This window comes from Schistocerca nitens, chromosome 2 (genome assembly GCF_023898315.1).
Source record: "Schistocerca nitens isolate TAMUIC-IGC-003100 chromosome 2, iqSchNite1.1, whole genome shotgun sequence".
Classification (NCBI taxonomy): domain Eukaryota; kingdom Metazoa; phylum Arthropoda; class Insecta; order Orthoptera; family Acrididae; genus Schistocerca; species Schistocerca nitens.
In genome coordinates, this window is record NC_064615.1 from 492,002,922 (window position 1) to 492,017,478 (window position 14,557).

General features: G+C 38.9%; 1 protein-coding gene across 3 annotated transcripts in view; it reads right to left on the bottom strand.

Moving 5' to 3' along the window:
• The window catches only part of LOC126236443 (DNA topoisomerase 3-alpha), a 222,279-nt gene extending 208,207 nt beyond the window's left edge, over nt 1–14,072 (bottom strand). For all 3 annotated transcript variants that reach the window (XR_007544915.1, XM_049945758.1, XM_049945757.1), the window contains exon 1: nt 13,619–14,072. Coding sequence is in view for 2 of the 3 variants with exons in the window: in XM_049945758.1 (XP_049801715.1) it covers nt 13,619–13,795 (177 nt within the window). In the remaining variant the exon portion in view is untranslated. The remainder of the gene's footprint in view (nt 1–13,618) is intronic.
• Nucleotides 14,073–14,557: the final 485 nt, after the last annotated feature.

Here is a 14,557-nt window from a genome sequence, read left to right on the forward strand (position 1 = left end):
CCAGTCATATTTTATCATTCAGAATATACGAGTGTCATTATGGCAGCCTGTGTTCTCAAACTTACTAAAATTCTGAACGGAAAAATAGAATGTAGCCTGTCAAAGGATAAAAATAGCACCCACTAAGTATGCTGCAAGCTTCATAAGCTGTGTGTACACCTACAGGGGCATAAGGCCTTATGTAATCAGATCACAGACTATTAGTAGAAGAATGAATAAAGCTTAATATCACCTGAGTGGCCAAGTGGCCAAAAAGAGAAATGTTACGTTGAAGAAATTATCTTCTCTTACCACAGCTTATTGTTAAGTACTTTGAGTCACCTTTCTTTACATTAACATGTGGCTCTTTACCTTAACAGTGTGGAGACTGCATAAAGTGGGGCAGCACACTGAGCCTCAGCATTTGCCATGCCTACTAGCTGGGTGGTCACATTGTGTCACTTGTTTTCCTGAATTTGCTTATGGCCTGGTACTCAGCAGTACAATACATGCTTCCCCAGCAGATGAGGAAGTTCTACATGTTCTGGACCCATTTGTCTGTAGCACACAGGTACTTCTTCGAAGGAAGGGTACCCAGGAATTTCGAATAAATTAAGAATTTCATAAAACAACTTAGTGCCATCTGCCTTGGTGCCCGCAATATCTAATGCGCTTCTACATCATTTACCATAAAACTAAAGGTGTTACGATTATGTTTGCAAAAGGAAGTCTGTCGTTAAACATAAAGGAGAGTCCTGATAGGTGGAACAAATGAGCCGAGCGGTCTAAGGCGCTGCTGTCATGGACTGTGCGGCTGGTCCTGGCGGAGGTTCGAGTCCTCCCTCGGGCATGGGTGTGTGTGTGTTTGTCCTTAGGATAATTTAGGTTAAGTAGTGTGTAAAGCTTAGGGACTGATGACCTTAGCAGTTACGTCCCATAAGATTTCACACACATTTGAACATTTGGAACGAACTCATTACATGCCTCTATATTGACATGGTAGAAGAAGTGGCTGTTGGTTTGGAAGACATAGGGGCTCTATTATTAGAGTCAGAGTTTAATCCTAGCAACATCAATTGGTAGGGGGTGGGAGTACTCAATGCCAACTTTTTGTAAATAATGTAATGTAGTCGTGTACTTTACATTTTACAATTTTGAAATTTTTTATATTTTTTTAATGAATGCTACTACTGCATTATATAAGCTTTTGAAATTTTTTCATTACATTTCACCTAAAAGTTTAAGTCTAATTGAGGTGGTCATAAACAAGTGCTTGGGGTATGCCGCTGTTAGTCGTAAAGAAAACAAATGCCTCCCTCTGGCTGCACAGAGATATTAAATCAACAATCAGTGTTAGAAACAAACAGAAATGTAGCCTGTACTACATCCAAAAGACTTCCTCACAATGATGGAGGACAATATTTTTCTAAGATCGATTTTGCCAACACTAGATGAACAGTCACAACTGTCATAGTCCTCAACACTCCTGTGGCATGAAAAAATACAAGCATTTACCTTTTGGGATCTCTTCTCTTCCTGCATACTTCCAGAGGTACCTAGAAAAGTTAATCATGTCCATGCCCACTTGTACCATCTAGATAACTTAATTGTCACATATACTACATGTCAGGAATGCTTATGAAACCTTAATGCACTATTTACTAATGTGATGCAGGGCTGAAGTGCCACTTAGACAAATGCCAGTTTTTCCAGGAACAACTTGAGTACTTCAGGCACCTACTAAGGAAAGAAGGAATCCAGCCCACTAATTGTAATGTAGCAACTATTGACTTCCTACCATGCTCCAAAAACTTCCCAAGCTTTTTTGGGAAAGGTGAATTAGTATTCAGCGTTCCTCCCACAAGCAGATCATATAATGAAACCACTAAGTCAGCTGCATAAGAAAGGTGTGCATTACCAGTGGTCAAGAGCCTGCAAGCATGCCTGCACACAGATAAAGTGTATGCTAGTGCTCATTGCCCTGCCTTACAACAATTTCACCATTGTGTCCACTGGTTATGGTCATGGATGTCACTCCATATCACATTGGTGCATTGCTGGCACATAGTAACAAAAGCAGCACTGAACAACCAACTGCCTGTGCGGCAAAGGTGCTGCTACCCACACAAAAGAACTACTCACAAATAGAAAAGGTGCTGTTAGGTATTGTGTGTGCAATTAAGATGTTCCATGAACACTTATTCCAGACAAAGTTTGCTTTAATCATGTAGCATAAACTGCTGGCAGCTCTATTCAGGCCACACGTGATGTTCCAGAATTAACAGTACACCTCCAACACTGAGCACTTTTCCTGAGCTGCTATAATCATGCAATTTAATACACACCAAAATCACAATAAGCAAATATGGGCACACTACCTGAGCTTCCTGTGATACCAGACCCAGCCTTTGACTAGCAGAAAATCTTATGTTTATACAGAGACACAGAAAGGAGACAGACCTTGGAATGATTTCCCATAAAGGCTGCATAAATTGCTCCAGACACAAACTGTAGTCGCAATTCCATCTTACGACAAGTCACAAACTATGGGCTCCACAGGTGTGCCATATACGTTTTGAAAAAGCAAAATCAATACCAAGTTGTAGCAATCATCAAATACATCCTCATAACAGATGCACATTGTGTCATCATCCCAGCCACAGGTTTTATAACTACTTTATAGCAGGCACTACGGAATGTCACAGATTAAAAGCCCTAGCGAGACAACATGTTTATTGGTCCATCTTAAACAAGGAGGCAAACACCATGATGCATAGCTCTCCAACTTGTGTCTGGCATCAGCCAGTACCATTCTCAATCTTTTGCACCTCCCACTGAGCTTGGAACTACGTCCATTTTGGTTTTGCAGGCCTATTTCTCAGCTCTATGTGGATACTAGTAATGGACAAATTCTTCAAACACACACACACACACACACACACACACACACACACACACACACACACAATGTGGATACTAGTAATGGACAAATTCTTCAAAAACACACACACACACACACACACACACACACACACACACACACACAAAGATAGCTACATGGACACCAGCAACTGTAGAGAACACGACGTCAATCGACACACCAAAAGGTTTCACAATAAAAGGATGACAGCCAAAAACAGTTGCAGGATAAAATTTTTTATTAAAATTCTTGACCAAGGTTTCGGTACATATAAATATACCTTCATCAGAAGTAAAACTTCTAAAATTACATCATGCAATGGAGAATAATAAAACAATTATGCCAAAGGCGTCGTCAGTAATTAAGACATCATCTCCATTTGTACAACATGTGTAATGGGCACAGGGTCAAAGCGAACTGTTCGCTTTGACCCTGTGCCCATTACACATGTTGTACAAATGGAGATGATGTCTTAATTACTGACGACGCCTTTGGCATAATTGTTTTATTATTCTCCATTGCATGATGTAATTTTAGAAGTTTTACTTCTGATGAAGGTATATTTATATGTACCGAAACCTTGGTCAAGAATTTTAATAAAAAATTTTATCCTGCAACTGTTTTTGGCTGTCATCCTTTTATTGTGAAGAATTTTAACAGTTGCTGCTGCAGCCATGTTTAAAATCTTGACACCAAAAGGTTTGGAGTGCCGTCATACAAACTAATTCCAACCGCACCTATCAACTACTCCACCACCACAGACTGCTCACTGGACTTCATTTATCTGCAGTGCTGTCTCCACTTGTCCATTTCCTCAATTCAGTTGCATCTTGATCACAGTAATAACATGAGTGAACATAACGAGTACTGGTTAACTTGCCAAACACAATGCTATCAATTCTCTATTTAGATTTATGTCAGAGTTGATTTTATTTTATACTGATGACTAAAGCTCGTGTCACATAAGACGCCGCTTCCGTGCGTAGAGGCGGAGCAGTGAAGCGATGAGAACTGCACATGTGCAGCAGCAGAGAGCAGGCAAACAAAGTCCATGTTGCCGAACTGCATTGCTGCGGACAACGGTCAGGCTCATTCGCCTACAGTACATTGTATTATATGTTCAAATCTGTGAAGGGAGCAGTAAATATTAAAACCAATTTCGATCAGTCATCATGAGAGAAATAGTAATTCACGTCTTGACGATGTTGCGTCCACTGCTCCACAGATTTACTCTGCGCGAATTCGGGAGGCAAGAATAGCTGACACAGTTTTGTGAAGATGTGGAGTACAATTTTCTCAAAATGACAATTGTCTAATGACAAGATCATTGAAACTGCTTGCAATAATTATCATTTATTACAATTTGAACTGTATTATAAATAAAAATTTAATACACAATGAAATTAACCTCAAGCACAAATCGAAATAATTATATTTGCTTGACAACTGCTTCTACCCAATAGGACTTTTAAAAATGTGTATAAGGTGTGTGTGCTAATCTGTTTGACTGTAGTTTAGTGTAATCAATGCGCATAAAAAAGAATTAGTGGTAGAAAAGATTAATGCAAAGACTATCATAAAAATGGTCAGTAAGTTATATTTTTCACTGTTAAAGGGCATTATAAGTGTAAATTAACTCATTCAACTTACAGTCAGAGGCCGCATTTATAATCCATTGAACAAGCAAAAAAATAACCATCATCTGCCAATAACTCCAGGGAATGATGACGGATACCATCGGAAACTACCGATATCTCACCATGTAACAGGTAACAGTTACTGTCATTTTAGGGCCTTATCCATTTTGTGTCTTTAAAATGACAGGGGTTTACATGTGAAAACATTGGACTTTTGACGAATTTATCCAGCTGCATTCTCGCATGTTATTAGAGCATACAACACGGTGGGAGGAGCTTATCTTCTCCCAGGGCAATATGTTGAACTTTACAGTCTGCATAATTCAAAGGATACAAAGTACTAATCAAAAAGGCTAGGAAGTTTTCTTTATTATGCATGCAGCTGATATGTTCACAAACACATTTCTTAAACCATGAGTCTTTCAAAGTAAAAATATCATTACTTTGTTCCAAAGTCTACATCACAATACCACTCTCACTTCTACTTGAGTATGTTTCCGAACAATCTGATTGTAAATTTACGATGATAGCTTCAAGGCTTATATCCATCATTACTTCCCTGTCAAATTATTCTTTCTGAAGCTTTTCAGCATTCTGCACAGACTGTGCTCACGCTACAGGTGGGGTGTGGCCTATTGACTCATGCACAAGTGATTCAGTGAATGTTATCTTGAATGTGTTTCTTTTTTTTTTTTTTTTCTCCCACATAGCCTTATCCTTTGCCCAAATTAATTCAATAGGGCTAAACTGACAGTAGGTAAACGCAAAACTGTGTGACCCCATTCACGTGCAAGGAAACCAAATTTGTACATTCTGTCATGTGACTTGTATAAATTAACGAACTGCAGGAGATCAGCACGAGTCTGGTTTATACTGTGTTTAATATTTTTATTTTTAAGCCAGGGAAAAATACCCGCTTTTCTGGTGTTTATACTTGGTGTTTTCTGTGTAACAGTTGAATTATAACTGGCAATGACCAAATTTGAAGCAAGGTATGACAAGAACTGTGAATCACGTCACAAAACTGATAGCATTCATTTCCGAATGGTAGTCACTGCTGTTTTTCTTACGCATAAATACAAGTTTACTCTCAGAAACAAAACCAGAAGAAGAGTCAGCATGCAGAATAATTATCTGAGAACCTATTCCTATGAAACTTTAAAACCGCCAGCACCATCACTCATTTTCCAACATATCTTCCTGGAATGAGTAATTGGCCCATGTTTCACCAAGGTAATACACTGTTGAACTACCCGCTTCTCTTGCATTGTGAATCTTTATATGGGATGTGGTTTGTGCTGCACCTATGTCTCTTCTTTGAACTAAAAACTCGCTTCTTAACATATCAGGAACCAATGTCTTTTAAATTTCTTTACATTGACAAAGTGCTTACCATTGAAGTTAATATTCTCCTGTGTAACTGAAATATTTTTTTGTGATGTCAATCATTCATCATTCACATGGAGCACTTTAAATCATCGTTATTAAAACCATCCATTTGTGTTCCAGGTTCCTTACGATTTTGATGCTTTCCAGGCGACACGAAACCAACTTTTTCTACTGTTCCTACAGCTCTGACACTTTCATTTACAATTCTCTTTACAGTTCTCTAACCGACACCATAAGGTTCTGGAGTCTGTTCTTGTGTCTTCAAATGTCAACAGTAGGAGACCTGCTTTCAAATTCACGTTTGAAAAAGGTTATAAATGTGGTAAATAATCCCCCTCGCCTGCTTGTGAAGCACTTCTCATTTATTGCCGTCAATTGGCTTTTCTTTTTTTATCATTTTTAAAAAGTCAGAGGCCGCATTTATAATCCATTGAACAAGCAAAAAAATAACCATCATCTGCCAATAACTCCAGGGAATGATGACGGATACCATCGGAAACTACCGATATCTCAACATGTAACAGGTATACAGCTACAAGAAAAAAAAAATACAAAAAGAAACTGACAGTTGACTGAATAATTCGGTTGTTGCAAAGTACGGCAACAGTGCAGCATATAAGAGCGAGATTCTAGCTGTCTTGTTGTAACTCGCTGCTAGCCACTCGAAAAGAGAAAGAATATTATTGGCAGCCAGTGGCTAGTGGAGGGGGATGCGCAGAATGGCTGAAAATTGGGCCACCTTCCAATGTGATGCAGACAATAGTTACGAATTTAGCCATTCATTCGCAAAACAGACCTACACTTATAGTGCTTCTCAAAGCAAAATTCCACTGACATACTTGGGTAACATCCACACAACACAGTCATACAACAGACATGGAGTAATCTTATTATTCGTGTGATGCACTCAACAGGTGAAACTGCACTGAATGCATGTACAACAAATTTGTTCGTAGTACATGCATTCAGTGCAGTTTTATCTGTTGTATGTATCACACATCTGTAGTATACACATTCTGGCCAGTTTCATCTGTGACAGAAATTTAAATACAGAATTATCAAATCTTGGTTGCTGCTCCTTCCCTCAAAAAACTGCACACATCCATGCTTCACAGGCATAAACCATTTACCCACCCCCGTATTTCTGGCACATATCAAAACTGATTGTATAACTGCACCTTCAAATTAAGACACTCTGAAAGTAATGTTCTGAAAACTCATTTTAGTTTTGACCTTCCAAAACCACTATGTACCATTCTCATTCTGATTATTTCTTTCCTGTCCAGCCAGTTGTCTTCAGTTGACCTAAACCCAAAAACTCATCAGCTGGTTCTACCATTTCACTGTTCATTTACACTAATGGTTTTACTGTACTTAATTTTGGCTTAACTATAATTGATTTCTTTTCAGTTCATTGATTATACTTTGCTTAAATATTATTGTAATTGAGTTTCAATGCTATTTCCAAACTTACTCTATTCCTAAAATTCCAAATGTCGATGTCTAGGTCTACCTTTTGCTTACACAGTGAACTTACACTCATGACAAATAGTGCACATCAACATGTATTTTACATAGGCCTATACCTTTTGCTGTAAGTATCCGCACTATAATGTCGTATTTGTCACACAAGCGAAGGTTTGACATTCCTATGCTCTGTTTAGGAAATGTCTCTTGTGGTTTTTAATTTCTGTTATGTGAAACTTAAGTCTAAGGTTCTGTTTACATACATGCATTTGACAATACAGAGCTTGCATTCATAGTGAACTCAATATAATACTATGTGGTTACATATGTTTATAACAGACTAAACATAATATGACTCAGTTTATTCTTTTAGTTTCACATTTTTAGGTATTTTTTCTTGCTAGAATTATTTTCTTTGAGCATGAGTGTAAACTGTGGGAGTTTCCATAGAAAAGTGAGTAGTAGGATATATTGTGACCACTGCAAAAAATGGTTTCACTGCAGACAAAGTAGCGTGAAGGTCTCTGAAGAGACAAAAGTCATGGGATACCTCCTAACACCGTGTCCGACCTCTTTTTGAGCAGCATACTGCAATAACTCGATGTGGCAGGGACTCAGCAAGTCATTGGCAGTCCTCTGCAGAAATATTGAGCCATGCTGCCTCTACAGCAGTCTGTAATTGCTAAAGCGTTGTCAGTGCAGGATTTTGTGCACAAACTGACCTCTTGATTATGTCCCATAAATGATCGATGGGATTCATGTAGGGCAGTCTGGGTAGCCACATCATTCACTCGAACTATTCAGAATATCCTACAAACCAGTCACAAACAATTGTGACCTGGTGACATGGCACACTGTCATCCATAAAAATTCCAACGTTGTTTCGAAACACAAAGTCCACGAATGGCTGCAAATGTTCTCCAAGTAGCCGAATATAACCATTTCCTGTCAAAGGGTCAGTACATTTGGACCAGAGGACCCAGTCCATTCATTGTAAACACAGCCCACACCATTATGGAACCACCACCACCACCACCACCACCACCACCATCACCACCTTGCACAATGCCTTGTTGATACCTTGGGTCCCTGGTTTCATCAGGTCTGTGTCATACTTGAACCCTTCTGTCAGCTCTTACCAACTGAAATCAGGACTCATTTGATCAGGCTGCAGTTTTCCAGTCATGTAGGGTCCAATCGATATAGTCACAAGCCCAGGAAAGGCACTGCAGGCGATGTCATGCTGTTAGCAAAGACACTCATGCCAGATATCTACTACCATAGCCAATTAATGCCAAATTTTGGCACACTATCAAAATGGATACATTCACTGTATGTCACACACAGATTTCTGCAGTGTTGCTTGTCTGTTAGCACTGACAACTCTATGCAAACGCCACTGAATTCGGTCATAAAGTTAAGGCCGTTGGCCACTGCGTCACCTGTGGTGAGAGGTAATGCCTGAAATATGGTATTCACTGCTCAGTCCTGACAATGCGGATTGTGGAATACTGAATTCCCTAACAATTTCCAAAACGGAATGTCCCATACATTTTTCTCCAACTACCATTCCACGTTCAAAGTCTGTTAATTCCTGTCGTGCAGCCTTAATCATATCGGAAACCTTTTCACATTAATCAATTCAATACAAATGACAGCTCTGCCAATGAACTGCCTTTTTATACCTTATGTATGTGGTACACTACCCCAGGATTTGTGTCACCTTAGTGTAAGTGGTACACACTACTCTCCGCCACGCATCATATGGTGGCTTTGGCTTGCAGACTGTATATAAATGCAGAATGTCAGAAAGAAGAGAGCAGGCCCTACTGCTGCTAGGTAGCAGTCATGGCAGAGGTGTAGGCCCTCATTTTTAGGGGAAGGGAACAACATCAGGTCGCCAGCATTTTCAAGCTGAGTGAATCAGATGACTGATGGTATATGGCCTTTGTGTAAAAATTTCACAAAAGGTATTCAGATAGTGACTGTGGGTGGGTCAAGGAACAGGACAGGACATACAACATATGTGGTGACCTGAGCAAGATACCTTTCTTAACTGACAGCACCGATGTTCATATGGCTGAGCTATTATGGCTGTAATATTGGCCTCATTTTGGCAGTACATTTGGCGAGGCAATGCAGAGCTGGAGTTGGCATTCATGGCTGATGATCGGGCACAAATTAGACACTGGTGGCAGTTTGCAATATCGGAAGATTGGGCTAAGGCAGGGGAGAGTGGCAGAGTTAATTAGTGAGAATACAGCAGAGGGATATGTGTCACCCATGACCATCTACCTGTTGTTATGGGTAGGATTACACCTTTTTTTGGGATAAATTATGACAACACGCTCACCTCCTTTAAAAGTGTAAATCATAGGGACAAACACCAACGGTAGATGTAAACTGCTTTCAGCCAGCGACATCTAGTATCAATGTCCCCTCAGCTGCTTGCACCGTAGTGGTAGACACAGTACACCATCGACAACACAACATTGGGAGTCATAAGCGTTTATCATTTTATAATGATTTTACTCCGAGTGACGGTACCATTTATGGCTATATATTTTATTTACTATGTTCATTTCATGAAGACAGGTATTTTTGCTAAATTTCCAGACTATTTATAAATTGCCTGTAATAGTCAATAGCCTACTATTACGTACATTTTTAATAAATATGTACTTTTTTCCTTCTTAAATCAATCTGAAGATGATCATAATGGTTGAAACCAATAAGTGAATAAACAAATATTTGCAATGGGAGACTTTTCAAAATACAGTAACACTGGATCATTGTTACCTTCATAGTGACTGTGTCATCCCTCATCAATAACAAAAGACATGTAATATGGAGTCTTTTATCTATACGTCAGTCCTACGTTGACATTATATATGACAGTTGTGTCAAATGTGACAACCGACAGCAATAACACACATGACAACCAGTGTGAAGTGAGGCAGGGCAGATTTCATAATCTAACATATTAAAACACATATGGTTGTAATTGGACTCTGGGTATCCACATCACTGTTTGCTTTCTAGATGAACTTCAAGTTGAACATCGCAAGGAATTTAAAACAGTCACACATGTCATTTATACAGAGATACATAAGAAAGTAGACTCATGTTCTTGCTACTATGTATACAGTTGTAATGTTGTATGTATGTCACACATTTGTCTGTTGTCCTCTATACCAAATCTCACTGACAATGGGTTATATACTCGAATATCAGTCTGACTAACAAAGATTTTATGTGGAGCAGCTCATGTTATTTAGAAGATGTCACTTAACGAATATTTACAAGCTGCAGAGCACCAAGCATTCAATATTTTTCACCGAGACATTTGTTTTAGAAATCTGAGAAATTTGTGCAGGTGAACCTCATAAATGGTACACCAAGTATAAGTCCAAAGAACTGAAATTATCATGATGGAATGTGATATGCTGGTGTTCTGGACACGACAACAATTTCCCATTCAATTAAAATTTGACACTTGCATTATATTTTCTTACTCAAGTGAAACATGGACGATAAATAGTTTAGACAAGAAGAGAACAGAAGCTTTCGAAATGTGGTGCTACAGAAGAATGCTGAAGATTAGATGGGTAAATCACATAACTAATGAGGAGGTATTGAGTAGAATTAGGGAGAAGAGGAGTTTGTGGCACAACTTGACCAGAAGAAGGGATCGGTTGGTAGGACATGTTCTGAGGCATCAGGGGATCACCAATTTAGCACTGGAGGGCAGCGTGGAGGGTAAAAATCATAGAGGGAGACCAAGAGATGAATACACTAAGCAGATTCAGAAGGATGTAGGCTGCAGTAGATACTGGGAGATGAAGAAGCTTGCACAGGATAGAGTAGCATGGAGAGCTGCATCAAACCAGTCTCAGGACTGAAGACCACAACAACAACTCACCTAAGAAGGAGACTTTCCGAATTAAATGAGGATTCAAAACAATATGGTGTCAGCTATAATTAAAGCAAAAAACACCTTATATTTAAACATTATTAACGGGACATTCTAGTAAGCTGCGATTTGTAAGGAACTCACCATATAGTGAAGATGCTGAGTTGCTGATAGGAACAACTCTCACAATTATACCTTTTGGCAGTTAAGGCCTTCGTCAACAATAGACAGACATACGTGCGCACGCGCACACACACTGCGTTTACATATATCTGTGTGTGTGTGTGGGGGGGGGGGTATGCATGCGTGTGCATATGAGTATGTCTGTCTATTGTTGACGAAGGCCTTAATGGCTGAAAGCTATAATTACGGGTAGTCTTTTTGTTGCACCTATCTGCGACTTAGCATCTCCACTACATGGTGAGTAGCAACTTTCCTTCTCAAAGTACTGTTACTTTCCATCCTGGATTTTCCGTTGTTTGATTTATAAGGAACTAATACATATGATGTCAACTATGGCATATGCGTTTTGAACAAGAACTGAAACAAATTTTTGTGTGTTATTTCCCCCATTTTCTTTATCGGGTGGCAATATTAGCAATCAGTGTAATGATAAGACTATACTTTAATGAAATCATCTTGAATTATTGGCCAAGTCACAACATTGTCTTGATGAGCTTCCTATTCATAATACTAAGGCAAAAATGACAACTAGGAAACTCGTAAAAGATTTGGAACAATACAACGTCATGATTAAGATAGTGATACCACAACATGTTATCAAATGAAATTCACTGAAAAAGGCTATATGAAGATACTTGAAGAGAATCTACATAACTGCAGAACTTGCCATTTTCCTGCCAGACTGAGTCACGGGCATTATACTATACTGTTACAACACTGTCATTCTGCTCTGAAGTCAATTATCAAATGGAGTTAACTAACACACACACACACACACACACACACACACACACACACACACACACACACACACACACACACACAACAAAGAGAATATAAGGAACCATGCTATAGTGTTTTTCTGAAAACTGGTATGCTGGCCTTAGCAAACATGGCCAAACAACATACTGCTTGTTAAAAGTCTGCACCCCAAAATACCTTCTGATCTGCATCAGTATAATACCAGAAATAAAGAAAATTTTACATCAGTAGCCACAGTATAGCACTGTATGAAAAGGGTACACAATATGCAGGACTGAAATTAGTCACTGCATTGCCCATTGTAGTTATGGCTCTTCCCACAGTGAAGCTTAATTCTCAGCTGAAGAAAATCCTTTATACACGACAGAAGAATATCATATGCAGAATAAAAATTTTCTTTGGAAAAATTATATAAATAGTGTTCAGCAAACCTTTTATTTGTAATCTAATCATATGTTGATCAGTAATGTATTAAAAGAATGTGGCATTGTCTTCAGACTGCCAAAGGCCGTGCTGCAGTGGTAACAATGGTTCCCATCAGATCACTGAAGTTAAGTGCTGTTGCCAGGCTTGGCTAGTATCTGGATAGGTCACTGCCTGGATCTGCCGAGTGCTGCTGGTAAGTGGGGAGCACTCAGCCCCTGTGAGGCCAGTTGAGGAGCTACTAGATTGAGAAATATCAACAACGGTCATGAAAACTGACATGCTGTCTATGCCCAAAACCTTTCTGCAATGTCACGATGAATTTCGCTGTGTAACAATGTTGATTGTCACAGATGCGTTAAAACACAAAAGCTTCTTGAAGTTCTAACAGAACATCAAGTTATATCTTAGCACCACATTTCACTTCCTCTATATGTTTCTTTTTAATTATCATCTGGAATATCATCAACATAAATGTACACTGAGTAAACACTGACTTATCATTAACATCACACGCTCAGTAATGAGGATACAGACACAAATAAAGCAATATACATTCTGAGAAATTTAAATGGTAAATTTATACAGGAAAGAGCCTGTAAGATATACAATATATGAGGAATATGTTGTCAAGTCAGAGAATCTGAAGATTTGCTGCTTGTGGATGAGGAGATGCCAGAAGATCGGGTTATGTTAGTAAAAGGAAAACGATTAAAGACTGAACCGTAAGATAATGGTTGTCACGAATTAGATTTGTCTCAATAAAAATTATAAAGTATACCACAAATAATAATCATTACACATGCGATGCTGTTGAGATGGAACGTCATATTTACTTAGTCAGTACAGAGGCAGAGGTTTACTGTTTCCATAGAAACTGTGTTCATGCAAGAACAATTATCAAGTACGTATATAAAACATATTTCTACGTTTTAAGAAGCTTACTTTTCTGCTATGTCCACCGGATAAAAAGTATGCGATATTCTTTGCTGCGTCATTTTTTTCTGCAACATTCAAGATTTTCATAGCAGGAAGGTCGCTCTTTACCGATTTTTGACTCCACGCGAAAGTAGTTACAAAATAGCGACAAAATATACGAAATTCAAATGAAACTTTAATCATTATGGACGTAACACGAATTTATTATCCCATAGCTTAATATCAAATGTGCACTGGTGTCCTATCACGCCTATACGAAGACACTTCACATAATCTGACACAACCTCCCACACATAGATAACACCAAAACAAATTATAAACAGCCCTCTGCACTGTGCAACCTAGTTTATGTTTTGTCTTTCCGCCAGCCAGAGATGTGTAATACTAAAGGTAACTCTGTAATATCGCAGAACAACAAACAAATGAGTTTACATCAACGTTTTAAATCATGGAGGTAAAAATATTCTACCTCCATGGTTTAAATTTAGTTTGTCGCATCTTTGGTTAGCAGCGTACTCTATGGTTATTGGTTAGCAACGGGAAGCCTAACAGACACATCATTGTGGTCCAAAACCACTCGGAAGTGTCGTCAAAATGACGTATAAGCAAACGCGCTGCACACTTGTCGAGTATCGAGATCCGTGGTCGAGTCGAGTTACGTGAAAGTTTTCGGACCACACTGGAGTGTATGTTAAAACGTCGGTGCGTGTGTGCTGAATCGTCCTGAAACGAGTGTGATCCGCTGATATGTGACCGTAATGTGAAAGAAAGGTGGCTGTTATCGCACGTACACTGTAGCGGAGAAATGGAAATGTATTTATAAATTACGTAGAAGTAAATAAATCGTACGGATTCTCAGCTTATCGGATTTTACCTGTTCCTTGACCATGCTGTGATTGATCTGCTTATTATGTCGAGGACCAAATAGGTAGCATAAAATGTTAT